This window comes from Pterocles gutturalis, unplaced genomic scaffold (genome assembly GCF_000699245.1).
Source record: "Pterocles gutturalis isolate BGI_N339 unplaced genomic scaffold, ASM69924v1 scaffold27484, whole genome shotgun sequence".
Classification (NCBI taxonomy): domain Eukaryota; kingdom Metazoa; phylum Chordata; class Aves; order Pterocliformes; family Pteroclidae; genus Pterocles; species Pterocles gutturalis.
The window spans coordinates 7,898-35,105 of record NW_010131472.1 but is presented as its reverse complement, the minus strand read 5'-3'; the positions used below and the strand labels follow the sequence as shown (position 1 = coordinate 35,105).

The 27,208-nt window shown below is 36.3% G+C and overlaps 1 protein-coding gene across 1 annotated transcript in view; it reads right to left on the bottom strand.

Annotated features, from left to right (window-relative positions):
• Positions 1–27,208, bottom strand: part of GALC (galactosylceramidase) — a gene marked incomplete at its 5' end in the record, with an annotated part of 36,273 nt that overhangs the window by 1,782 nt on the left and 7,283 nt on the right. Inside the window, 10 exons of the mRNA XM_010080629.1 lie at positions 1,545–1,708; positions 3,476–3,656; positions 4,176–4,320; positions 4,664–4,753; positions 6,437–6,526; positions 6,994–7,121; positions 8,335–8,459; positions 10,484–10,639; positions 22,267–22,394; positions 26,585–26,623. Of these exons, the coding sequence (XP_010078931.1) occupies positions 1,545–1,708; positions 3,476–3,656; positions 4,176–4,320; positions 4,664–4,753; positions 6,437–6,526; positions 6,994–7,121; positions 8,335–8,459; positions 10,484–10,639; positions 22,267–22,394; positions 26,585–26,623 (1,246 nt within the window). The remainder of the gene's footprint in view (positions 1–1,544; positions 1,709–3,475; positions 3,657–4,175; positions 4,321–4,663; positions 4,754–6,436; positions 6,527–6,993; positions 7,122–8,334; positions 8,460–10,483; positions 10,640–22,266; positions 22,395–26,584; positions 26,624–27,208) is intronic.

Sequence of the window (27,208 nt, the reverse complement as noted above, 5' to 3'; positions counted from 1 at the left end):
TGGGAATTTGGCCTGAGATAACGATTCCCTCTATTGAGAGTATAGGTTCTTGAAGCATGATGGTAGCTATTGCTCTGCTTGTTCTATATAAATTTCCTTGTTTATGTATTGGAGCTTTTTTAAAATCAGATGGTTTGAGGTGCCACATCACCATGTTGCTGAGTTCTACTCAAAATTTAAGCTAAGCAAAAATTGGGTGTGACTGACACCTGGTTGGAAGACCTGAAAAAAAAATTAAGTGCTACAGGCAAAATCTTCAATTATTCAGTAGACAGTTTTAGCTGTAAGTTAATTTAACATTCAGGCTCCCTTCTAGAAAAATACAAAGATCACTGAAAATAGCTCTACAGAAAAAAATATCATATTGTGTAACAAGTCAAAATAAAGAGGTGGTTAATCAAAATCCTCTCATTTCCAGTGGGAAAAATTATGTCTGACAGCCCGAGAAACTAATTGGGTAACAGTGTTATGTCTTATTAAAAATAAATACTGGAGTCAATCCTAAACAGGAGTATGTTTTGACATACAGCTGAAATTTTAGTTGTTGTGGAGTTAGACAACAGGAATTTTCCCTATGGAGCTATGGTATGTTAAGAAAAGCTAATGTAAAGCCTTCTTTATGCTACCCACCCAAAAAAAAAAAAAAAACCCAAAAACAAAACAAAAAAACAACCAAAACCAAACAAACACCAAACCAAAAACCAAAAAAAAAAAACAAAAAACCCCAAAAAACAAACCAACTAGGTTAAATAAGAAACTACAGCTACCAAATAGAAGACGAGACTGTTTTTAAGGTCCCATACAGTGTGAAACGGGTCATTTTAAGCTGTCTTCATATCAGATACACTGTAGATCTATAAGTTACATTTGACTTATCAGAAACTATTGAAAATTCTAATTTATACTCATGAAGTGATAGGAAATGCACTTAAACAACAAGACCTGCCACTATTTCAAAGCAAATTAAAAAGAACTTTAGGTATTGATGAAGTATTATGTTTTTTTTCTTTCATGTGCCTGTCAAGTGCTCTATAAATGAACACATATGAACATTAACATCACTAGCAGAACTTGTTGCTTTCACTCCACTGAGCTAGACTAACAGAATGCACAATTTGTGGAAACAGTAGGCCACTCACCATCGTCACCTAAGCAAGATGTATATACATTGCACTGCTCTACAAGACAGGCCACATTTCAAGCAAGATTTTCTTTTTAGGTGTAGTATAAGAATACGTATCAAACCTTTTCATAATTAATATTGTATCAGAGTATTTATGAAAATCAAAATAATTTACATTTCCTAGTGTAAAATAGGTTTTGTCAGTAGGAAAAAGAAAAAAAAAATCCAGAGAGAAGTAGATCAGCCAGTAGCCTTCAGATGCTCTCTTCACATACAAAATGTGGCCACCATTAGAGCACAACGGGTTAAATTCATAGTGATGACAACTGAATTACAAAATCTGAATGTCGGTTATTTTTATCAAGGCTATCAAAATGAAACCTCCATACGTCAGCATCCACTTTAGCAAAGAGCTGCTTACCTAGGTCACCAGTGACTCTGTAGGTGCCATCTGCAAAAACCCAGAAGAAAACTCCTTTGGTACGTCTAACATATATCCCACCACTGTCGACTCTTCCTGCAACAAACACGCCCCCATCACGTTGTTTTTCTATGTAGATGTCACAAGTGACTGTCATGTTTACCCTATAAGAGAAGTTTAGTGTTTTAACAAGCAAGGAATCGATTTTTCTGAGCAGGCAGTAGGTGAAAGAATATTCCTTATGTAGTACAGGAACAATTCTCAGAAACCAACAACATAAGTGTCTTGTCAGCAACTTTTAATTAATTATTAAAAAAACCAACCAAATAAAAAAAAAACCAAAAAACGAAAAACAAAACAAAACCAACCAGTAGACTTGTGCCTCCACATAACAAATTTCAGGTCTGCAAAATGAAAAGTTGCTTTTAGATAACTAAATCAAATCCACGATTCAAGGTCATAGCACAACATCTGCTGCAATGTGATCTTCATTTGTCTAGGATTTTTAATACGGGCCAAGTCTTAAGTAATCTAGACCTCTTGCCCAAAAGCCAAAGCAAACTTTTTTTAAACAAAATGTTCAAATAGGTTGAAATTATTTTGTTTTCCTGAGGTGATACTTCAGCTCAGCAGTAAAGCACTACGTTATACATATAATGACCACTGTAAAGGAGAATAAAGCACAGGAATACCAGAACAATCAAATGGCACCTAGAAAATTTACACAACTTCCCCCACCCCAAATTTGTGCTACAAGCCTCTTAACAATAAAAATTAAAGGCATTCTTTACCTCTATGAACGTACATTCAAATTAAAAATCTGCATCCCATCTCTGAAAGGACTTGCAATATGGATACAGCCATAAAGTTGCATATTTAGGAAGTTTCTAATTATCTGTAACTATTTACAGAATGTGAAAAGACTCTCTATAACATCAGCTCATCAGATAACTAAATCATTAAAAATATTTATTTTTTTCCCAGCTCTTACACGACCTGAGATTTCGTTCTAATGTAATTCTATTAGAAGTATTGGATTATTGGATACATATTCATTACACAAACAAGATTTCTTTCTTGCCTCCCTATGTAATAAACACATCTTGCTTAAGCCATTATAAAGAGATCAGAAGCAATGCAAAATGAGACAAATACTAATATTTTCAGGATACAGCTAGGTTCAATAAAACCATCAGAGTAAAACATCAACAAATTCAGAAGTAGAAACAAAAAGCTTTCACAAGCACAAGATTAAAATCCAAACTAAAACCAAATAAATAATCCTGAAGTTTAATCATAATAAGTTAAATATAAAATATATTTATATATATAAATAGAAGAAAAGGTTTTAAGCATAGAAGTTTATTACTTACTATTACTAAATCAATTAGTTAAGTCTCTTTCCCAAATGCTTTTTTAATTTTAAATAAACATTATGCTAAAATATGCTGCTTGATTCCAAATTACCATCATTACAGCTCCTAGAAAGAATTTAAGTCATAACCATACTCTTGTCAAACCAGTAAATCTCAGTTACATTTCCCAGAAATAAAAATATTTTAAGTAGCAGCTGAATCAAATCCACACAACTCTAGGAACAGCTCTGAAGATGGCAGTCTGCAACAAATATAACTGAATTAACTCCCAGACTATTTCATTGATATGAGATTGACCAAATTGTTAAGAATCAAGCAAGACAAGTCAAAATTAAGTAATTTAAACTGAATCAATTTGGCTCTAATAGCCCTGAGCAGGGCTCAATGACTTCTGGAAGTCCCTTTAGGTCATCATTTCTACATGTCTATAGAGAGTCTGAATGCAAAAGCCCTCTGTCCAAGAGAAATGAGGCTTGAGACAGATTAACTGATCATAACTCACATTAGTAAGGAGGTAATTTCCTCAGATGTCACTGCAAAATACTATTTACATACCACTGAAAATTGCCTATGAGACTGATGGTCTGGTCTGCATCAGAAGCCCAAGTGACAGGTCGCTGAACCACCACCTGGCGGAGTGTGAACACATGATCTCCTGGGTCAGAAGCATTTATGAAGTATTCAAATACACCTGTCTGATCTGCAAAATTTGGGGCTTCACTGAAAGGTGGATTACCTGTACAGAAAATAAAATACACATCAACACCAAAACATTATTTTTCTTCTGTGTACTCTTGTTTTCAGGAAGCTCCTCTGAAAATATTCTCCAGAATTTTGACTTATTCTATCAAACACAGTCTCCAAAACTGAAGTATTGGGAGTTGGAAGGTCATTTTTGTTTTGGTTTTGTTTTTAAGCAGACCCCATTTTTTGCAAACACATGAACAAAGTGAATTACCTTCTTCCCTATCTTCCTTAGAAAAACAAGTTCAGTTAGTTCAGTATAGTTACGAGCTACATCATTTGCATCAAGAATTTTAAAATGTTAGTGACCACTGACATAGAATTTAATACACCTTATTGCAAGGTGTAAGCTGTTGGGGAAGCAGGTATAAATAAAAAAAACTAAAACCCATTCAGACACTTCATGTCACTTACATTAGAGGACTCAAACAACATAATTGTTATTGTCTTTCTACATTAAGACTACATCTGTGTGTGAATTAAGTTTTTGGATAAGAGAATTCTTACTTACGAATATTGAAATCATCTTTGTAATTTGAAGGGAAGGGCTGAGGTGATGGAGGCTCTGGGTAACGACATTTCTGCCCTGTCTTGAGTGTGGTTAAAGTGTAAACTTCATCTACATTTAGATCTAAAGAAAACCTTCCCTTGCACACCTGAAATTAAAGAAAGCTCAAGTTGCAAAAAAATCAAACAACTGAATAACAAAATAACCAAGTTCCTGAACTAAAGGAGAATTAAAGTCCTGATTTAAGGCAAAAGTCTCGTCTTCTTGCCTCAGCATTTAATACCTCCGAGTTATTTTGAAAATCCCTTTCCCTTAAACTCTTTATTACCTCCAGGTAAGCTTGTATATAGCTAGTAATATTGTAGTCAAATGGAGCTAATAAAACATGCCCTAATTATGCAGTTTAGGCATGAAAGTCCAGGAGTTCCAGCAAAGGGGAGAAGAAACACCTGAAATTGCAGAGAAACTCTAATTAAAACGGATCAACTTACCTTTACAGGATTGAGTTGCTGGAAAAGGCTAGAGTTTCCAGATTCAAAACCAAGCCTAGAATGCCACACTTGAAGGGTTTCCACCATATACTATAATGAAACACAATATAAAATTCAAAAAAAACCCCAAAACCCCCAACTTGAATATTGACCTTGATAAATCTCAGTCCTCTATGGGTATCTAATTTTTGCTATTTTAGAGCTGTTGATCACATTAGAGGCCACGACTCTGTTCAGCTAGCCATTACATATGGTTTATCTTTTTATTGACTATACATCCATAAGCCATTGTCCTAACAGGCAGCAATGCTGCTTATAAAGACAGACAGCATTGCAATCACAATCTTCAGCTTCTCTGTATCAACAATGGTCTCCCTTTGATACAAGCTGTCTGCCTAGGAGCAACTAGGCTGAAATAATCTCCTGCTAATTTTGCTTTAATGAGACCTTTGGTTCTTTGATATTCATTTTTGAGCAAAGTACTTCGCTTACAGACCTCCAAACTTCTGAGATACTATGGCATATCAACTACCTTAGTTCTAGATTTTAATCATACACAACTCCTACAATTTTTTTTTAGTTACTCAGATGAACAACAAAGCAAGCAACCTAGAGTTTGGTTTGGATAAGCAGTCTGATACTTCCCTCAAATGGAGCTGTATGACAAAAGTGACGCTCAAGTACTTTTTCTAAGGAAACTATTTTATTGGCAAAAGTATCATCCAAACTATCTCCTCATAAATGAAACTAGTGCCACCAAAAATAAAATTCCAAATAAGTAAACACTTTCAGCTTCTGAGAAGAAATAATTCAAAACAACTAACAAAAATTCTCTGCAGTTTACATTGTGAAAGTATTGCTCACATTTCAGATGGAAATTCATCTTAGCAAGATTAAAAAAAACCAAACACACAGAACTGGGAGATTCTCAGAATATCTGATCGTACGATGGAACAACATAACCTACAGTATACAATCAACTGTAGTTGCTCCCCTGGAAAAGAGCTAATAACTAGAAAGGTCATGGCCATGCTGGTAGGTCAAACTATGTCAGCATGTCAGAGCACCCTTGGAAATTATTCCTTGGAATGAATCCTAAAGAAAAACCCAATTAAATTTTTGTTCTTGGGAATTTCACCTTGAATATACAGATGTAGCAGTTCTACAAATTCAGTTCCGACATTACAACTCACGGTAAAAGCAGAACCAGAATGCTTAAAATTTTGCCTTAAAACTTTGCTACGTGTTGTATGGGGTCTGTCTGAGATGGAGTCAGTATCCCCACAACACCCTCCCAGTGCTGAGTGCTGCACTGGCAGCCAGCAGGGTGTTGGTAACACATCTTGGGAGGGGGCGGAGCTGGGACAGCTGACCCGGATTGGCTGTTCCAGACCATGTGACATCAGCTCAGCCATAAAAGCCAAGGGCAGGGAGGAGGAGGGGGGCATTTGTTACTGTGTTTGTCTCCAGGAGCAGCTGCTGCACATCCTGAAGCTCTACCTTCCTGGGAAGTGGCCAGACATCGCTTACTGAGGGGAAGTAGAGAATAACATCTTTGTTTACCTTTTGTTTGCTGAAGAGGGAGTGATAGAGGGGCCTGGTGGGCACCTGGCACCCAGCCAAGGTTAACTCACCACACATGTGTAACAGCCTCTAGTACTGGAGGTAAAGAACTCCAATTTCTTGCTAACCTGTGATCTTGTTTTGCATGTATTTGATTATGGATAACAAAGATTTTACAAGATTGATAAAATGTATTCAAGATCTACTTACAAACGACCCTTTGAGGTAGAAAGTTGCTCTCTGAGGTGTCACACTGAAATGAGGTAGTGGAGGCCTGATACATTGAGAGTGATTATGAGTCTGAAGAAAAAAATAAATGCAACAGAAGGAACATACATTACTGGAATGTATCACATGGGATGTTCATGAAAATCATACAGCATAAACTAAATTTAAAAAAGCAACATATCATCAATTTGTAACTATTTATTTCACTGTTATCTTAATGAGAACTGCAATTATTCTAGCATAATAATTTTATTTTTAATACTGCTTAAAAAAATATGATTTAATTTCCTCCCAGAGTGTGTCATCAAATAAAAGCTAATTTATGATATTAAGATGACATATACATTGGTCTCCAGGAAGATTCAACTAGGTATTCAAAGTTTAGATAGAAAAGGGGATCTCTACAGGTCTCACTAAGAAAGCTACAACCATCAAAGAACATATTCACAGACACTGAACTACATAAATCAAAACAGGTTCTTCATAACAAAACATTTTCTTTATCTTTTCTAGTTCATTGGAATTGCTGATGCACATACCATAGTTTCAATGATGATGGTAAGGTTTCCTAGGCCATCTGTCAGAGCTACAAAACTTCCACCTCCTTCTAAGTGTCCATCCACTTGCAAGTATGACCAGCCTGGCTGAGTAAATTGTGTTGTGTGTGCTGAGACAAAACAGAACAAAAAAAATCAGAAGAAAAAAATTAAGTCTTAATAAAAAATAATACCGTTTGTAGTCTGAAGTAGATTTCTCACTTGTACATTCTTACACAACAAAAATTTGATTTTGGGAAGAAAGTAATGGAATTTCCAAAAGAATTTCTACCTACACAAGAAGAAAGATTAAAGAATTATACTAAGGCACAATTATAAAAAAAATCATCTCTGCGGCAGACAAAACAGTTAAAATCATAGCCACTATTTAGTCACAAAGAAAAAGCTATTACAGTACTATATAAGTCAATCATGTACATTCAATATGAATATTCATCATGGTTTAGAATTCCCTAAATCTCTCCTTTTTTGTTTGGGTTTTTTTTTTAAATAAAGTCAAAAAGTGAGGCAGAGAAAGCCTAGATGGGCATCTCCATGAGGCATAACTAAATAAGAACGGGTTTTGGCATGCGAGAGTACCAAAGCAGAATATGACCTAGATTATGAAAATCCTGAGCAGCATGGAAAAAGAAACAACTGCTCAGTTGTTCTGAATTCTTGTATGGCCTTTTTGTTAATGCTTTTACATATACAGGTAACTAGCAGAAGAATAAAAATGCAAGCGTTTGCCTTGTTCCTTCTTTATGACATTGCATATGCTCCCTGCTCTACTGAACCATGACAAAGACAGGAAAATATTACAGGACTACAAGTAGCCAGTGAATCCACGTGTCCATAGACACTATGTGAACGTATTCCACTTTCCCCAAGCACAAGGAAATGCTGACTTACACAAGCCAAGAATCTCAAGCATGACAAGAATACAGAGGCTCCTTGTTCTATTTTCTCAAATGGACAGGTATCAAATGTCTACTTATGGATTAAAAAAAAAAAAAAAAAAAGTGGAAAGAACTAGGGAAGTACACTAACCTTCATGAGCACTTCATATCAAAATACTTAATAGTAACAGCTATAACAGGCAGTAGGTCATTAATTTCCACTGTATCTAATGGTCAAGTATTAATATTTCCTTTGCTACTAGATCTTTCTGCTTCTTATGGGGGGGGGTTTTCTTCTTTTTTCAAAGTATTCACAAAACTTTCCACAAAACTAATATAATTTGGTACAAAAAATAATACATATAAAAACCACTAAATAAAGGCCTTGGAAAATACAGTTATGCTCTGTGTTAGATCACCAAACTTTTACCTACAAACTTTTTACCTGTAATCCAGATAGGAGCTTCTACTTTGTAGTGGCCACTCCACGGCTGTTGTGCTGTCATTAAGCCACATCGACCAAAGGGCAACTCTTCATAATAACTAGCCACCAAGTTCCATGCAATGGTTCTGGAAGAAAAACAGGTTTGTTTACTCCATTCATATGGACAGTATTAGATTAATTTAGACCAAGAATTTACTTTCTTCTCCAGCATACAATGAAGTTTAAGGAAAAAAAAAATCAGCTAAAGGAGAAAGAAAAAAAAAAATACAGGAGACTTCCAGTGTTGAGAACTTCGTACAAAACTGATGATACATTCTCTGGCTATATCACCATAAAAAGTTGCACATTAAAGAAAACGTGTACTGAGTGTTAAAGACTCTATTCATCCTTATTTTTCTTCCCATTTCGAAGGGGAAAAAATTAAAGCTATAAAGTTTTACAGCTTTTTGGGGGGGTGTTTTGGGTTTGGGTTTTTTTTGTTTGGTCGATGCTGGTGGTGATTCTTTATTTTGGGAGGGCAAGGGCTTGGAGGAGTGGTTAAGTACCACTAAAAAAAAAAAATAATCCTTCCTTTATCCATATAAGTAATGAGCAGATAACACCAACCAGCCATCCTCCAGGAGTTGTGCCATTTCATGAAGTTGGCAGGACACTGACACGGTTTTTTGATTTGGTCTTCACTGAAAATCTTTTGCTAGGACTTTAAACTTAAGACCTGTGCACTGTAAGTATAGACGTACAGCTTAATAAAGCAGTTACATAGGAAGCAAAAGCTGGCATGCTGTTCCGCTACTGCATACAGACGAGCATAAAGGTCTCATATTCTGTAGTCATTGCCATAGATTTAGCACACTATATATGCATTTCAGAAGAGATCCTGAAACACTACAAAAGTTGCTCATAAAATAAACTCTTGAGTTGTAAACTCAAGAACTTGCTCACATTAAACTTGTTCTGCCAAGTTTCAAGATTAGAAAAGGAATGTAGGGTACTCAAGTTCAAAGGAAACAAGCTTAGCAGAAAGATAAGCCACCTTTCATCAGGAAGACTCTGTTTTCAATATAAAAGCCAAGATAACTTCAATATTGGATATATGGACTTGGAACTATCCCACAATAATTTCTAAACACAATGCACAGGGGTCTGGCTGTCAGGTTGCTAAACAAATGGGACATATAATCACAAAGGCCTTGTAAAAAAGAAGAAAAATGTGGGAAAAGATAGATCTCAAAGTTATTAAAGCATGAGAGCCAAGAGACAACAATGGTCAGGAATTCATATAGGAAATATTAATTTCTTAGAAAATTTCAGCTTGCAGAGGAGGAGACAGATTCATAGAAACCAGGTGACTCAATAAACTTCCCTTTACAAGCATCCAAGTGCTTTGTGCTGTGCTCCATTTCAAGCATTTCAGACAAAACACTTCACTGTTCCAAAACGAAGTTACACAAAAACTAAAAGCTTTGAACAATTTTGCTTACATCTTGGTGCCTACATTTCCTTTAATAAGAATTCTTTTTTCTTTCAGATTAGTAATTGTTAACACTGGAAACATCAAACTGTCTTCTCTTCTAAAACTGCAAGTTATGTAACTTCCCAATAAACAGAACAGCTTTCTTCCACATTTCAGCTTGGGAAAAAAAAAAAAAAGTGCAGGAAACAGTAAACATCAAAAGACTACAACAAGCTTTAGAATGGACTCTGAGAAAGAAATGGTATGGAAAAACTAGATAATGACATCTGTACCTACTACTTTTAACTGAAGACAACCTGATAAAGACCCTAAGAAAAATACAGATAAATTGACTGTTCTTTTCTTCCAATGGTTTTCATGTTGTTAGTTCTGCTTAAGAACATTCTCTTTTCAACAAATATCATCAGTCTCAAAGGCATCTGAACTCGGCTGCATAAGCCATTGGATACCAAGGAACAGTAACTGAGGATATATATTAAAACTTGTGGTACTTCTATTCCAGGAATAGGAAGGGACAGTAGACTTCATACCTTACTATATTTTAATTCAGACTGACAGTGGAGAGAGTTTCAGCTTACCTACTATCTTACCACTGCAGATGGATGTGTTATGTAGCACTCGAAACAATTCCCATATATGAAGCTGTGAAAGCAAGCAACAGCACACAACACTTACGAGGTCATGTTTCCATTCACGTAGTTTTGGTTCAGGATCCGAGCCCAGCAGCCTGCACCTACTTCATCATTGAAAGTACTGTAATCTTCTGAAGACCACAGTTTCTTCTGAGTTAATAAGGCATTCGGCACTGTTTTTGTTCCGGGATAGTGAGCCCTGCACAATATTTTAAGAAGAAAGAATAGTTACCACAAAAAGAAAAATCAGAACTTGGAAGTACAAACAGCAGCAACAATTTGCCTCCTCCAAACTGAAAATGAAAAGCAAACTTTCCTTGGAATAAGACTAACAGAATAGAAGAAAAAGGAAATGGAACAAGACAGATATAATATTCAATAGCTTATTGTATTTGCAGAAGATTATTTCTTCTGATACATGCCAGCACATAAGTAAACCTAGCTTTAAATATATCATGCAATTTCTGCAGCTTGCTAAAGCAAAGCTGTATCCTGAAATTGAGCTTGAAGATTTTCATAACTGTAATGTGCTAAATAGAGAAAATACATGCTACCTTGTGCTATCTTAAACAAAATTGTAAATAATTACAAAATCAAAAGTAAGATACAGTACTAGGCATTATTCTAAGACCTTAACTGCATGAATGTCTTAGGACCTAAACACGACCTTGCACAACTTTTTAATAAACTCATGTTTCAAAAAGGCATGGTAGTTGGACCATAAAAGTTACAGAGGTGTAAACTGAAAATAGTTGACATATATAATGAAAGCAAATTTCTTTCCAAGGTCTTCCTTAGTATGAGGAGAGATGCTTTCTCCCAAATTAAGACTACTGATTATACTCGATAACAACACTGATTCGCTGTGCCAAATTAGTCTGGAATAAAGCCTTTCAAGTCACTTGCAGAAAACAGGGTCATGATTTTCCCCTCACGTAGCACACTAATTGAACACACTAAATACTCACACTGAAATGAAGCTATCTGCACTGGAAAGGAAGGCATAAAAATTTGTTATACTATTAGCCTGAAACTTGACAAAGTGATAAATTTGTGACAGGACAAAAGAAATACCAGTTTTTCTAGGCTGACTGTTTTTTTCATTATTTTCCCCCTTCTGGACAATGGGCCATTTCCCAGTGTTGTAATTTTTCATACATAGCTTCACCAATGATAATATAACAGACAGTAGAGATTTTAGCTACATCCTTCTCTGCTGTACAGATTACTGTATATTTCCCCTTTGGCTTGGAAACACAAGTGTTACCTTAATACCATGCAAAGATTTTTGTAATGGCATAAAGTGTGCAGCTTGCAAAGACAAAGCAAATAAGGAATAATTTGTCTTCCTACACTCCATATCCTGAAGAACTGTTTCTTAAATATTGAGTCAACATCCCTGACAAATACAAGCTGTACTTTACAAAAAGAAGGAACTAAAAAAAATAAAGCAAGGTGTGTTAAAGAGAGCTTTACATAAGATTATACAGGAACAAAAGAGGTCTAATTTCCTGCACTAAAACAAAGAATTACCTTTATTTGCAAAAGAGGGAAAAGAAATAATTAAGCGCAAGGACATTAAAGCTATGAGAATAAATTGGAAAAATAGGGATGATAAACAGGATTAAAGTTACAGGGAGAACAAACAGGTTCTAGAGGCAGACTCCTTCAGTGTATTCTTATTGACAGCTTTGCTCCACTTAAAAGCCCACACTTACAACATGCTCATTTTGTCCAACTGGTATGCAATCAGGCAAAACAGCCTCACCACCAGCTGAGAAATGAATCATTTTTCTCTGCTTTTTGACACAATTTCTATTACTGCTAATGAACAAAATATATTCTGTATTTGCTTTTCACTTACACTGCTGTAAACCAAGGAAGTTTGTTTTACTTTCATTAATATCTAGATTAGTCCTTAAAAAGTAGGTCATGACTAAGGAGTGCATAACTCCTACTCCATATGAAAACTGACTTGTTTTTTAAAAATAAGTACACAATCTTTTTAAAAAAATCCACTTTTAACAGCACAGTGTATACTTTAAAAAGACCAACCCAAATGCACAAAAATCCAGTATGTGCTAGATCTGTTGAACTCTATGTGATTTACATGTAAAGGAAACACTAGAGCCCTCTTTTAGAGGCCTTGTGGCACTCTACAGCCTCAACAACTAACACAAAGTGTGCAGCAAAGGACAGGAGATTAGCTCTATCCAGAACAGCATGCTCTGCTCCTTCAGTAGTGAAAACAATCTTTTTAATTCACTGTAAAACTCCTACAAAGGAGCACCTATACTATAATTGCTCTCAGGAAATAATTGGTCCACTCAAGGACCACTACCATTTGGAGACACCCGAGTATCCTGATTAATGTTTCAGCAAAAAACGTAAGATGCCTACGCTTAAATGCCTAGCTCTCTTGCTGCCTGAAAAGATTAACCAGAGTAGAGTTTATGCATCATTCCTATAGATGTGATGCTTCAGCAGAAGCAGTGGGATTTTGGATTCTCCGCTCAAAAGAGCAGAGATAATCAGGCACACTATAGCAGAAGACCATTTCAAAGGAAAAAGTGATGTATATCATGAAAGCAGGAAAAGAATGGATCTTGGTGGAGAAAAGGTAATGAAAAGAATAGCATGAACAGAATTACAACAGAAGTGACACATAACTTTAAACCTCTTACCACTTCAAGAGAAGAGTTTACCAACAGCTATTACTGGCATGGTTTGCATTCTTCCGACCCCTGTCATTTACTAAAAAAATATTTTCATTGTTTCCCCCTTCTTTCAGTCTCTCTGGAACCAGCAGACGGCTGGTTCATCATCAGGGCCTCTAGCTGTTAGAGCAGTAAGTAACACAGTATTTTTAAAATATTAACTATTACGAGTTTAAGTGTGTTTTATACAGTAAATTATGAAGGAATATCACCCCAATGGGTAAAAAATCCACAGTTGCTTGTGTAGGGCAGCTAAACTAAATCAGATATATTAAGAAAGCAACATTAGTTAAGAAAAGCTGTTCTACTTGTGGATTGCAAATGCTGCTTCACACAATTACCCACAGTGACTTCATTTGGATAATTTAGTCAGAAACCAAAAAACTTTGTGTTTGTAGTTTGGGTTTTTTGTTTGTTTTTTTTTTCCCCCCCGCATATAGCAATAGCCCGAAGGGAAGGAAGGGGAAAATCAAGATAAAATAGCAGGGTTTTCTACCATTTTTCTCTCACGCAGCAGTACAAGGCTGTAGAAATTAAAGAAATCTTTAAAAAGATCAGCCTATATAATACCATCACTACAATGAAGCTTTGCAGAAAAGCACTACCTATGAAAACCTCAAAATCTAGCTCTCAAAAACACCTCTAGAAAACAGAAATTGTCAGCTAAGACCACTGTCTTTCCTATTTCTCATTCTGTATCAGCACACAGGCCTGGGAGGGACATGGGACAGTTTGAATTCCCACTACTACAGTCACCACATCACAATTCCATCACACAGTAATGTCACAGCATCACTTTGTGTTTCTTAGGTTGTTAACTTGGTCATAATTAAGTCTAATAAATTTCTTTAAAACATTTGGTTTTCTGAGACACTTAGGTGTTTAGACAAAAATTCGGCTGGATATAGAACAGACCTGGTTAGGAACACTGATGCTTCTAACCAAAAAGACTGAGTTATCACCTAATGGCATACCAAATCCATATTAGGAGAAAATGAAAGTTGTTACTCCTAAACTCAGTGACACTTTCTAAACACTTCCTATTTTCTTTCAGTTAAGGCGGGGGGGAAGAATTTTCAACACAGAGTCAGAGTAGCTTGGTCTCTTAACTGCATAGCATGCAAAAATCTAACTGCTTTAACTGTGTTACAAACAATTAGCACATCTAAAATACTCCTATGAGTAACTGTGGAATTTGCAAGCCCATCCTTGAAAAACATTGTTGTCAAGAGCTACAACGTCATTTAAATGTGTTCCAAGTAGGAGTAATATTTGCTTATAACTCATTATATTTAATTTCACTGGTAAAATTGATGCAATCACAACAGCTCTGAAAAGCTGTTTGGAAATATCACGTTATAAAAAGCTTTTGTGACTTTGGGCTGCACACCAGGATCTCCCCTTGAGTAGGGACGCCTCTCAAGGTTACTCCTCGAGGCTGAGAGATTCCTTGCCGCAACAGATTCTCGGTAGGTGATTAACAGCATGCTAAAATATGAAATCTTAGCTAAGTGATGTAAAGGACTGATTGCACATATATAATCCCTTAGACATAAACTGTCGACCAAGTCTGAGACTAGGATTGGATCCAGCTGCACCTAGGCTCCTCTCTGAGAAGGAGTCTAGAGAGCAAGGCAGTCTTTTCTGAACCTCGTTGCTCAATGGGAGGGTCTCCCTGACAGTTTGGTCTGACCCTGTCCTCTATGCAGTAAATGATCAAGTGTACCTTGCCATCAAATCCTATTAAATCACTGTTGCATTAACCTTTGAACTTTGTTAACTCACTTTTTAATAGAAATAAAATATATTGCTGCCGCTCCTTCCATGAGCGAAGGGCATAACTAACTCTGACTCCTTCTATGACAATCTATTAACAGTTTTACAGTGTGCCTTCAGGGATCCCTCTAACTTCTAGCCATTACAATATCTTGCAGATGAAACCTGGATGCAAATAGTGCAAAATAAACCAAAAGTAGCAGTTTTAATTAATCCCATCCAGCTTGTCTGATGAGAGACCTCACAGATCACAAATTATGTTACCAGGTCCAAAATTGATTTTATGTACATTCATACAAAATCCTGGCTATCTGAAATACTTTTTATAGTTTCAAATAAAAAAAGAAAGACAACAATTTTTTTTTTATTTTTTTTTTTTTTGTTAAAGATACCCTGAAGAGATCTGCACCACTAAATGTCCGGTACCCAACTGATTATCCATTACACAAGAATATTTCATCTCCCTGTTAAGACTGAATCAGAGTAGGGATGTAACACAGTTGCAAAGAGTTAATCAACTACAGCTTACTGAGATAGAGTAAAATCAGCTGAGCTTCAGGAACTGACACTGGGTGCATACTTGTAGCTGACAAAAAAAAAACAGAAAGGAAGCATGCTTACTACACTGGGATCATGGTAACTACAGTGGATTTGCATCTGGTCGGAGTGAGTTCAGAAGTGCCTTCACTTGCTATCCACACATGATCCAAGACTCCACTTGCAAAAAACTGTCAGGATACTTTTTGTTGTTCAGAATGGGGGGAGAGATTGATTTGGAGGGGAGTGGACCTGACCGCCTATCTGTATTTGGAGGCAGAGCCTTCATTTCTACACCTCCGATCAGTCAGATATATAAAGATGAATGCAAAAGACTCAAGTTGAAGCAAGGAACAGCCACATTTGAAGCATGTGATTGGGTCAGGCAAGTTTATGGAACCTAATAATTAAACTTTAGAGCTACTATAAAAAGAAAAGTTAATGAGCAAGTCTTACACACATTTCCATTCAGCAGACAAGTCAGTAATCAACCTTAAATTTAGTCTACTACTTTCGCAAAATATTAGCATTATATGATGAAACCCAGAACTACAAAAACAAGTCATCTGGTTGCATGCTTTCCAAACACAGCCTTCCCACCAAAACAAAATGGGAATTAAGAATCAAGACACTACTGTAACTATAAGAAGAATCGCAGCCCCAGCTCATTTTTGGATCACACCCATTTCTGTAACAGATCAGTTAGTCAGTAATACAAGGCTGTATGCAAAGCTGTAAAGCTAAAGCACTTTTTAATACCAAATACAGGAACCAAAACAACCCTCAGAATAAAAAGGGTTGTCCAAAAAAACCTTTAATTCCTCAAAAGTGAAACCACAGCTAAGAGGAACCTTCCACACGGTAGGAGACTCACAATTCAGTTGAAGGGTTGAGGCTGTCACCAGGACAACAGCCAACATGATTTGATGTGGCTTAGTAAGAAAGATTATAGTATCAATCCTTTCAGTGCAGGTAAGAGTACAGAGAGGTAAAGCTTTGGCTGTGCTAGTTATAAATAAGCAAGATGAAGACAAACTATGAACAAACCACCAAGAAAGAAAGAGAGAACCCCCTACCCAATCACATCGACCACTCCATGGAGCTCAGAGTCAAGCAGCAAGACAAAGGAAATGGGCTCCCACAGTCTATCGCTGGCTATGATCCTCACCTGGTGCAGACCATGCTTATCCAATGTGTATCTCAACAGCTTTGGAAAAAAAAAGGAGAGCAAAGAACAGAGAGAAGGGACAAATTAAAAAGTGTTTTCCAAATTGTCAAAAATTTATACTGGGAAAGGCAGCATCTTCCTCAGCACTATTTGAACATATTTCAAAAAAACAAATAATGTTCCAATTCTTGTTTTTACAACTTGTACAACAACTGTTACACCAAACAAAATGTAATAGATTGTCAAGCACAATGTGCCTTCAAAGAAGGACACCTTCTTCCTCTACCATGTCAAACCCCAAAGTACAAGACAAAAGGAAAAATGAAAAACATTTGGTTCTTATTTTCTTATACAAACAAACTGCAGATAAAGTTAAAGCATATCACATTTCATACAAGATACTCTGCAGATCAGTCACTTAGATGTTACAATGCTGAGGGTTAGGCTACAGGGACCACATAAATGGCAAGGACAACTGAACTATAACTTATAAACCTTGAGAAAGCACACTAAACATTTAATTAAGGAAGTGATTCCCCCTATTGTCCCTGCTAATCAAGTATTTCCGTTTAAAACAACACAAATGACACTCTTCCTAAACGCAACCAACACAAGAAACAAGAAAAACGCCAGACACATACACACCTAATTGCTCAACTGTGTTTTATTTCAAGTTTTAAAATTGCAAACACTCTACACTTTCCTAGAGACATTTTAAGGTGTCGAAAGTCAATGAAACAAATCTAAAATGTCACATAAGCATGAGTCTAACAATGCAGATTCTTGAAGTTCAGAGGTCGCCTAAACAGCATTTGCTGTACTTGTAAATTCAGGTAAAATCAAATGCCTAACTAACTTCAAATCATTCTGTATATTTCTACCACATGCAATCTTCTCTAACAGGGACCACTACCTGCAGGAAACAGCACTGCGAGATTTCTATCACATGTAATCTCTAACAGGGACCACTACCTGCAGGAAACAGCACTGCAAGATTTTTTTTTTTCCACAGATCAGAATCTGAACTAGCTTATGTGCAGTCTGACAGTAGCCTCAAACATCAAGATTTCCTGCCCCAAAGACTGAAGACCTTTTTCTGAACACGTTAGTATTAGTCGTGCATTGTATTTTCCTGTTACATCTTGCATTAGAATAAGGCAGTGTTTGGTCTGCAAACTTAACACACATAAAAAGGCTAAAGTATTTAGTGACTGGGGAGATTCCCACTGACCAGAGGAAGTTTCAATGTCCATCTTCAGGAAGGAGGATCTGACAAACTACATGCCCATCAATCTAGCCTCAGTCTCCAGGTAAGTCTTCCTGGAAGCCATTTCCAAACACAAGAAGGATAGGAACTTGACTGGGAATGGCAAATCATGCCTGACAAACATGATCGCCTTCTACAAGATCCACCCATGTGGATGTCATATACCTTGACTTTAGCAATGCCTCCCATCAAGGTGGATAGAAAAGTCCAACCAGGGTGCAGATTGCTAGTGAAGTCCTAGTGATATTAGTTCCAATACTGTTTAATGTCTAATAAAACTCAGGAAGTTCACATCTTGCTTTGCTTGCACACACAGCTTTTGCTTTCCCTATTAAACTGTCTTTATCTCAACACATGAGTTTTCTCACTTTCACCCTTCTGATTCTCTCCCCATCCCATTGAGGGGGAATGAACAAGCGGCTGCGTGGGGCTGAGCTCCCTATCAGGGTTAACCCACAACAACAGCTATATGCTGAAAAGGAGGGCTGTTATTTAGAGGGAACTAACAGAATGGACTAAACAGGCTGACAGGAACCTCATCAAGTTCAGACGCAAAGACAAAGTCATAAAACCTGGGACAGAATAACCCCTTGCAACAGTACAGGCTGTGGACTGATGAAAAATTCAGTTAAGTATAAGAACTTAAAAGAAAAAAAAAAAAAAAGGAGAAAAAAGAGCATGAGTATGCTGAAACACGTGGAGTAAGTCGTCCAAAGGGGTTGCAAAGATACTAAAGCTGAACAAGCCTCAGCACCATGATCTAATTGCACCTGCTTGATGCACGGGGGTTCAAATAGATGACCTCCAGAGGTCCTGTGAAAACCAGGTTAATCAATAATTCTACCTAATTACAGATAACATCCCTAGAAATAAGATATTTAAAAAAAAAAAAAAAAGACAAGGCTGTTCTACCAGTGAAATCTACTGTTTTAAATTGAAACAAATATTACGGCTTAAGATCAGTTACATAAATCCAAAATTAAGTTTCTGGCTTGCGCTTTGAACTATGTAATACAAAAATCCTGTTTAAAATGATGGCAAAAGCAGCATGGTCCAAAATCATAAAATAAATCCAGAAGACAGTATTTTCTATAATTAATCTTTATCCTTCCACCAGCTTAGCATAGTCTTAGACGAGTCAATTCATCTTTCTCTCTTACAGCAAATGTTTTCTACCTCAGAGAGAGAAAGTAACAGTGAACAGAACTTGTTTTTGCTATTGAACTGAGAAAGCATTCCTAGATCATAACTCTACTGGTTCCTCTAAAGTTGCAACTATATTAACTATGAAAATCAACAGATCAACAACCCCTTACATAAAAGCCATATTCATTGACAAATACCTCTTAAACACGTCACCCATCTTCTTTGTTCATTAAGACCATAACTTTTTAATTATTTTTTTTTTAAATGACAGACACCATGAGACAGGAAAAAAAGAAATTGAAATGGCAGCAATTGTTTCTGCTATTTGATCATTGTATTAGAAAAGACTCATGCTACATGAACTAGAAATAAAAATCAAATTTTTCTGTCTGGTAGATAAAAAGTGACAAAAGCATATTGTTTTGCACCACCCAACACACAATTACGGTCCACTAATATGGATTTACAAGTCAAAGATAACTCAAGTAACTGAGAACTATGGAAAAACAGTTGAAATTTGTCTACTTCTAAATAAATGTCAGAAAAAAAAAATAATTGAATATATTCAAGTCTAATGGTGTACTTGCATATGGGTCTTTAAGAAAGGACTTGCCAAGTAGAGCTATGGGCTGTATAGGCTTTGTTAAACCCAGCAAACAAAATCCATGTTTAACACAGATGTCATACTGAGCCGTAATACAACCTGTGAGAAAACTAATATGAATACATACTATATGAATAAAGAAATACCACTCACCAAAATAACATATGAGAACAGTAGTGAAGATGGTCTTGCAAACAAAATAAGGAAGCATAATATAACACAGTTTAAGACTCGAGATAATTATATTACTTTTTTTTTTTCTTTTTCAAGCACTTTATGAACACCAGGTAGGTAATTTGATTTAGTAGCAGATAAAAGCTTTTCTCTTTTATTTTTCTAACAAAATTCCTGTTTTCAATGGCAAGTACTGCAACTCATTGGTACGAAATGATGGCAAACAATACGTCCAGGAAGACCACTCCTTCTAGCAATGAAATTGAAACACACTGAATGATAACAGCTTGGTAGCCTTCATTCTAATGAGAAGATATGAAGTCCTCCGTCTTTCAAATCAGAAGCCAGCAGCCAGAAAATATGGATAGGAAAAAGCAGACATAGAAACTTTACCTTAGATCTACCTCAGATATGCTTCAGACTGCAAATTTAGTCTATCAAGGTAGAAATTACCTGATGCAATAAAGAAAGAAAAGGAAAAAAGAAAATGAGAGGAAACACAAAGAAAGGGAAAGGTCAGTTACTTTTTGTGGATGAATGCCAAAGAAATAATTTCAATTACCTGGATAATTTCTAAATAAATAAATATAAATTTAATCCCAGGTTTCCATTACAAAATATAAGAACTAATAAAAAGTCACAGAGATGGTTATACTTGAAAAGAGATTACAGAACAATGTACAGGAAAGGATTTCTGAGAAAATAATTTAAGACTATTTAGGAAAACAGATTGACCAGCAGATTTTGCAAACAAGTAGACACAGTTATCTAAGAGACATACAGATACAGTGTACTTTTAGCAACTGTCTGAATCTGAGCATCTGAAGGACAGACACCTAAATAATATCTTTTTCTAGGTCAGCAAGAACTCTGTTCTGTAGTTGGTGCCTTAAAGTCAGCATTGGCTGAGAAACATGGTGTTCTCATTTTGTACTAACCTTAACTTCTTCATAGATAACACTACTGCACAGGACATATCCTTCTAACTCTTCTTTTTTTGTGATCAGCGGGGGTGAGGGAGTTGGGGAAAAATCTGTATTACATTCAAGAAAATCCTCTGACAAAAACAATTTTCATATTAAGGGACAACTAAAACACATCCATGGTCCCAAAGGCTGCATGCAAATAAGACCAGGTACTCCTAGCCTTGATTCTGTCAAGCTCTTAAATAAATAAGAACCATACACAGTGCATTCATTCCACAAGTTTCACTGGCATGGAAATCATAACTAAAACATTTCCTAATGTACTCTAGCTGGCTAAGGTGCAAGTCTTGCCTAATGTAAGAAAGCAGTAAGGTTTTAAGCCAAGTGAATTACTCAATGCTGGCATTATAATTGGTATTTCTCAGGCAGCCACGTCCAGGTGATCAGAGTTTACAAGCTCAACACATATGAAGGCAGCTTCTTTATAAAATCCCTGCTTAACTGACTTGCTATAACCTTTGAACCATGCATTAGTTTAAACAATTACGAGCATATCACACCCTCTTACACAGAGATGAGGATAAATGGTACACTAGTGACCACAAGCATGTTCTTATCACAGTAAGGTTAACAGAGGTACGCAAGTTAACGAATGTAACATAAGTGAACAATTTATGCAGTCACAAGTCATTTTGACTGGGAACACGTTACAGTTTTTAAAAACTTATTTGTAGTTTTGAGAAAAGATATTACCAAGAAAGCAAAAGCAGAAGAATAAGTATAAAGCCAGCTGACAGAAGCAAGGTAGTAAGAAAGTGTATTATGAAGCAAGAGTGCAGGCAGGCAAGCAATCAAGTTGCCATTTGCTAGAACTATAATAGGGGACATTCCTTGCTGCTAAAATTGAGATGGTTGTATGAGTTTAAAAACAAACTTTGGATGCTTGTTTTTACTTCTACTTCACTGTCTGTGTGTGCGTGTCTAATACTATCTGTTATCAGATATAAGCAACAAACAGAAACTCCTAGCTTCAGGACATGATGAGAAAAATCTTAAGCAAAGGACAAGTAACAGGCAATGCTGCAACCATGGAAAGTCTCATGGTGATAAATTCCAGTGTGAAAGTTCAAGTTCACCTGAAATTAAAACTAATTGCAGACCAAGAATTCAGTCCTAAGGTTTTTCTGTCTTTGAAGATGCATGTGCAGATGAGCTACAGTCTCCTGTCATTCACTGGTGCTAAGACAAGAAGCCTAGAACATAGCTCCTAACTAACACTTGAACGAAAAGATGGATAGTGGTAAGGTCACCTTACACCTGTACTAAACTGAAAGAAGAGAGGAAGACAGGAAAGAGTAATCAGTCAACACGGTACATGATGATGTCAAAACTGGGCATGGCTAGGAAGTAAGAAATAAGAATGTATGACTTCTCAAAATTTAGATGAAGACTTACTTACAGAAATTAAGCAATAAGCAACATGTAAAACTCCTCCCTTCTCCCACACTTACCCGACTACCTCAACAGCATCATTTAGATAGGGATCAACTATCATCTCCTTTGAAACATTCCAATCTCCATCTGCAGCGATGATGCCAATGTTCCTTAGACCCAGTCTGTCCAAAGATTGTCGAAGCACCTTAGTAACAGATAACACCACTTAAAGTACAGCCTTCATCAACCAGGCAACATGAAAATTTAAGATGGAAAACAATTTTAGAACTGTAGGAAGAGTCAGTGGAAGCATTTGTCTTCAGACCAAGATGGATAAGAAAAGCTCTTTCTTCTCAAAGGAGAGGCATAATGACAACTAAGATAAAGTTAATGATAAATATTTTTAACACCGAAGGGTTATCTATGATATTCAGATAGGCATTACACAAAAATGGCCTTCTCATCACTTAGATTACTTTTGACACCCCAAGTGCATACATATACTCCACTTGGACACTCTCAACCACTTGGCTCTCATATGTCTCACTAACTTTCTGGAACGTAATGCATAAAACTGGACTTGCATATTTACAATAAAACCGAGGGCAGTCAACTTTGAATTCAAACATGCCAGTGGAAGAGAATTCCTATTTATCTTTCCAGCTTCTCCTTAGTATTTCACTGTCAAAGACAATAAACCTCTGACATCTGTCTGTAGAACTTCTTAGACAAAATATACCCAGGCAAAATATACCCAGGTCTAACAGTTAAGAATGAACCAGGCTTAGATAGGAGTGGTATTATACAAGCATGTTTTATCTGAATACTCAATTGAAAACAAAAAAGTATTTTCACCAGCTTCCACATACAGTTGCACCTGAAAAAGGACATCAGTCCACAGCCTAAAACATTTTTTCAATCTTATATATAAAGCTATGATGTACTATGCACTGTATGCATAAGAAAGATTTTTCCAACCATTTGAAGATCAGTAGGTATGGATTCTTAAATAATCTCTTGTAATAGCCCCCCAGCAACATGAAGGAGAATAGGGAGCATTTCTATTTTTATGTGTAGTCAAATAAGGACACAAAGCATAGTCCAAGTGTTAGTGACAATGAAAGCCTAGATCTAAAAGACAAAAAACTTACTACAAAGAAGAAAAGTAGCAATAAAGCTCTGTTCAGCTGTTTGAAGCCTTTGAAGCATGAAGTTTACCAGAAGAAAAATTTGGAATGGTAGAAATACCCACAGTAAGGTCCTTCCAATTTAAAGCTTTCTAGCTAGCTAGACATTTGGAAAAACTGCCTAACCATAAAGCCAGTTCAGAAGAACAAGATTACTACAAAGGTTGCAGAACTCCCATCTTGAAAGATAAGTACAAAGGACACGTAACTGTAGACACTCAAAGTGCACTCCATAATAACATATGCAGAAGCGTTCCCCTAATCCCAGTACTGATGTTCATATACAGATACTCCTTAAACTTTAGGGTTAGTTTAAGATGAAAAATATATATAACTAGAAGAATAGGATCTTCTTGAATAAGAATTTATAAGCAATAGAATCATCTTTTCTTTTTTCATTTTTTCTGCTTAATAAGAAACATAACTAGCACCTTAGTGGATGAAGTAACTAAAATAACTTCTTACAAGTAAAAATTTAGCAAGATAACCAAGAGCTTATCTATGTCATATATTCATCAGACACTACAGAAAATGTTTGGTGTGCAACTGCATACTTCAGTAAATGAACCTTTTTTGAAGTGGTGGACTGCAAACAGAACTATCATGCTGATTAAAGAATAGATGCCATGTGACACTGCAGAGTGTAAGAGAATGAATGGCCAAACAGGTGGCAAAAAAGCCTTATATCAATTAATGTACAGTGGAGGGAAGGCTGACACTTTTCAGTGATTGTAAGATCAAATATTAAACTAAACATTTATCTCTAGAAGCCAAAAGCTTGGTCCCTACTCAACAGCATTCAAAAAGCTAACAAGTAGAATGCCACACCTACACTTAACAGTTTGTTCTCCACATTCATTCACCCCACATTAGGGTGCCAAGACAAAGAGATGAGAAAGCCTCCAGGTGACATAACAGAGGCCTGAACAAAATAGAACATTTCTATTTCTTCCAAGACATACAGAAAGCCAAAAAACCCATTTTTTTTAAAAAAGAGCCAATCAGTGATATATGGAAATATGATGACTATTTTATTTATAGCACGATCTGCCTTTTCTCTCTGACGATTCTTTTTACAAAGGGTTGAGTCTCACAGGCATTCCAAGCAACATAACATCTAGTCAGTGAAGCAATAAAACTTGCAGCTCAAAAAAAAAAAAAAACAACCCAAATCACTATTTATCTTCCATCTTACTTGCATTGTTTTATTCCAGCCTACAAAGAAGTATTTTCAGTTCTGTCTGGTTTTGCTTCTGTAACAGATGTACTGAACAACTAAAGATTTCTACCTGAAGTCCACACACACACAAGCTTACCCCTCGTCCCCTACCAGCGTAACTTACCTATAATTAGGATTATCCTTTAGGAGACTGCTAGTATCCCTACTGATTTCTCCATTAGCCTATACCTGATTAGCGAACCACTTTTCTTTTTGAAAAAGAAAAGCCTGGAACCCACATTGCTTGAGGTTAAATATAACAGAAAACTTCTAGTTCCTGAGGGGTTATTGTAATAAAGAAAGCACCCTATCAACTCATTGCCTAGCTTTAAAAAAAGTTAGTCTGAACTAAAAGTTTGTGCTGAACAATTGGGACAGGATTTTTTAGAGGATTCTAACCACACTCACGGAACAAGTTTAAACAGAGCTTCAGTAGCAAAATCTGAAGCATCTACACACCCACCAGAGTTTTGTTACTTAACACGCCCAAAGAAACAAGACACCTTGACATACATGGCAAGATATGCTGCTGTGTCACACTTCAGTGTATGTGTTTTCTCTGGAAGGGATTTTGTAAGTAACTTGAAAACTCCAGCGCAAAACCTCTGTGTCCAAAAGGAACTAACGGCCTAGCAGCCAACAAAAGTGAGAGTCTAGAAAATACCTCTAATGAAATTAGTTGTGAAGTATGCATAACAGAATTTGGACTAAGATGTGGTAAGACTTGAAAACTAAGCTACTGTGATGGCAGTAGACCTGGTAAATCAGTTTAAAATAGATGGTTAATTAACATATTCATTAACAAGAAACCCATAAAGCTGGATATAAAGTATTCCTCTTTCTTTCTAAAAGGTACACAACCCGCACAGAGGTTTCTGACAGTGGTTCCCACCTTCCCTCAGTCAAAGCACTGCACAAATCACAGGAAACAGCTATAATGGTATTAATCTAACTCTACATTCTAGGAAATATAATTCTTAAAAGATACATTTTATAGGAGAGTATTCTCAGCTTTCAGGATTAGTCACAATTTTATATATGCCAGCCTCATGAAAGATACTTAAAGATACTTTTTTGCTCTTATTGCAATATCAAGTTTAACTGTTGTACGCCATTTCCTGTATCATTCTACTAAAACTAATCATTGAACAAAATAACAAAAGAAATTGCCATGGACAAATGATGTGACTAACCTCATCCAGTGTACACAAACTGTTTGATCTGAAACCTAGTTCTAACAGCCACTAATTTACTAATTTTAAGCAGATGGGATCCAACCCTTGCTTATTTGCTTTTAAGAAGATGTAATGCTATTGCTTCTTAGTCTCAAAGCAGCAACAAGGAGATGAACAAAGCAGAAGCTTGTACTTAAGATTCCACTTCCATACAACATAACAGAGTGAGTTTTCAAAGAAGGGCAGGGGGTCAGCAGGGCAGGCAGAGATATTAGAGATATCCCAAGGTTGGTTATGTGAAATACTGTGTTCCTCCAACTCCTTCACAACAGGAGGCACTGAATTTTTCACAGCTGAAAACAGAGAACCTTTATTATGTTTTCCATAAAATAAGAACCTGGAGTTTTATAGCAATAATTTCAGAGCATTATATCCACTGGAACTTTGCTACAGAATTTTAAGCCATTCTAGATCTTGGACTTATAACTACATCCAAACCAGTACAAAGATGATGAATTTGTATAATTTCTGTAGCATCAGCTGGAGTTTGCATTAAAATTTAGAGGCTCTAAACATTTAGCATGCACTGCCACACGTGAAGTTCAAAATAACAGTTTCCAGCCCCCCCCCAAAAATATCTCGAGATTGGTCCTGTTAGCATTCCATGCCTGCAACTACAGGAAACAAAGTTCAGTAAGTGAAGTAGTTGCAGGATTAAGGTCCCCTTCTTCAGACAAATTCAGGAAAGCTAATTGTTTGCATATGATAACAAACACAAACATTTAACTTTAGAGAAATAAGAAAAAATACATACCTTAATATATTTGCTATTAAATGCCCTTTCATTCCATATCTAGAAAGGAAAAGTAAAAAGCCATTTAGAAAAATCAGGATACGTCAATGGATAACGAAAGATTTTATTTACATATATGTAAGATTATACAATCCATTTAACTCCATGGTCTTAGTTTGCTAGAGGAAAGTGTTCTCGTTGCTTTTGCTATCAGCTCCTCAGGAGAAAATTCTGTATGAAAATTCAAAATAGCTGCTTGTTTATCTGTCTCTAAGGTGCACTGATTGCCTCCTTGCTGAAAAGAACTCTAAAGCTGCTTGAGCTCCACAACAGCAGCAATGTTACACAAGACATTATTACCAGTGGGTTTACAGTTTTTTAGAAATCATTGAGAAACATATTGCGGCTTCAAGGTGTGGCTCTAATGAATGTGCCCTGTTGCCATACACTGACATAGGAGATCTAGAAGCTACATATTGAACAATTAGCTACAGTTTCAGGGGGTTATTCAATGACATTTACAGTTCTTTCTAATTTACACAGGACTACACTTGAACATAAAAGAGATCCAGAATAGTTTAAGTAAGCAGACACAAAGTTCTGTAATTTTTGTTCCTCTGGATTTTCCATCTTTTATGGAAAGAG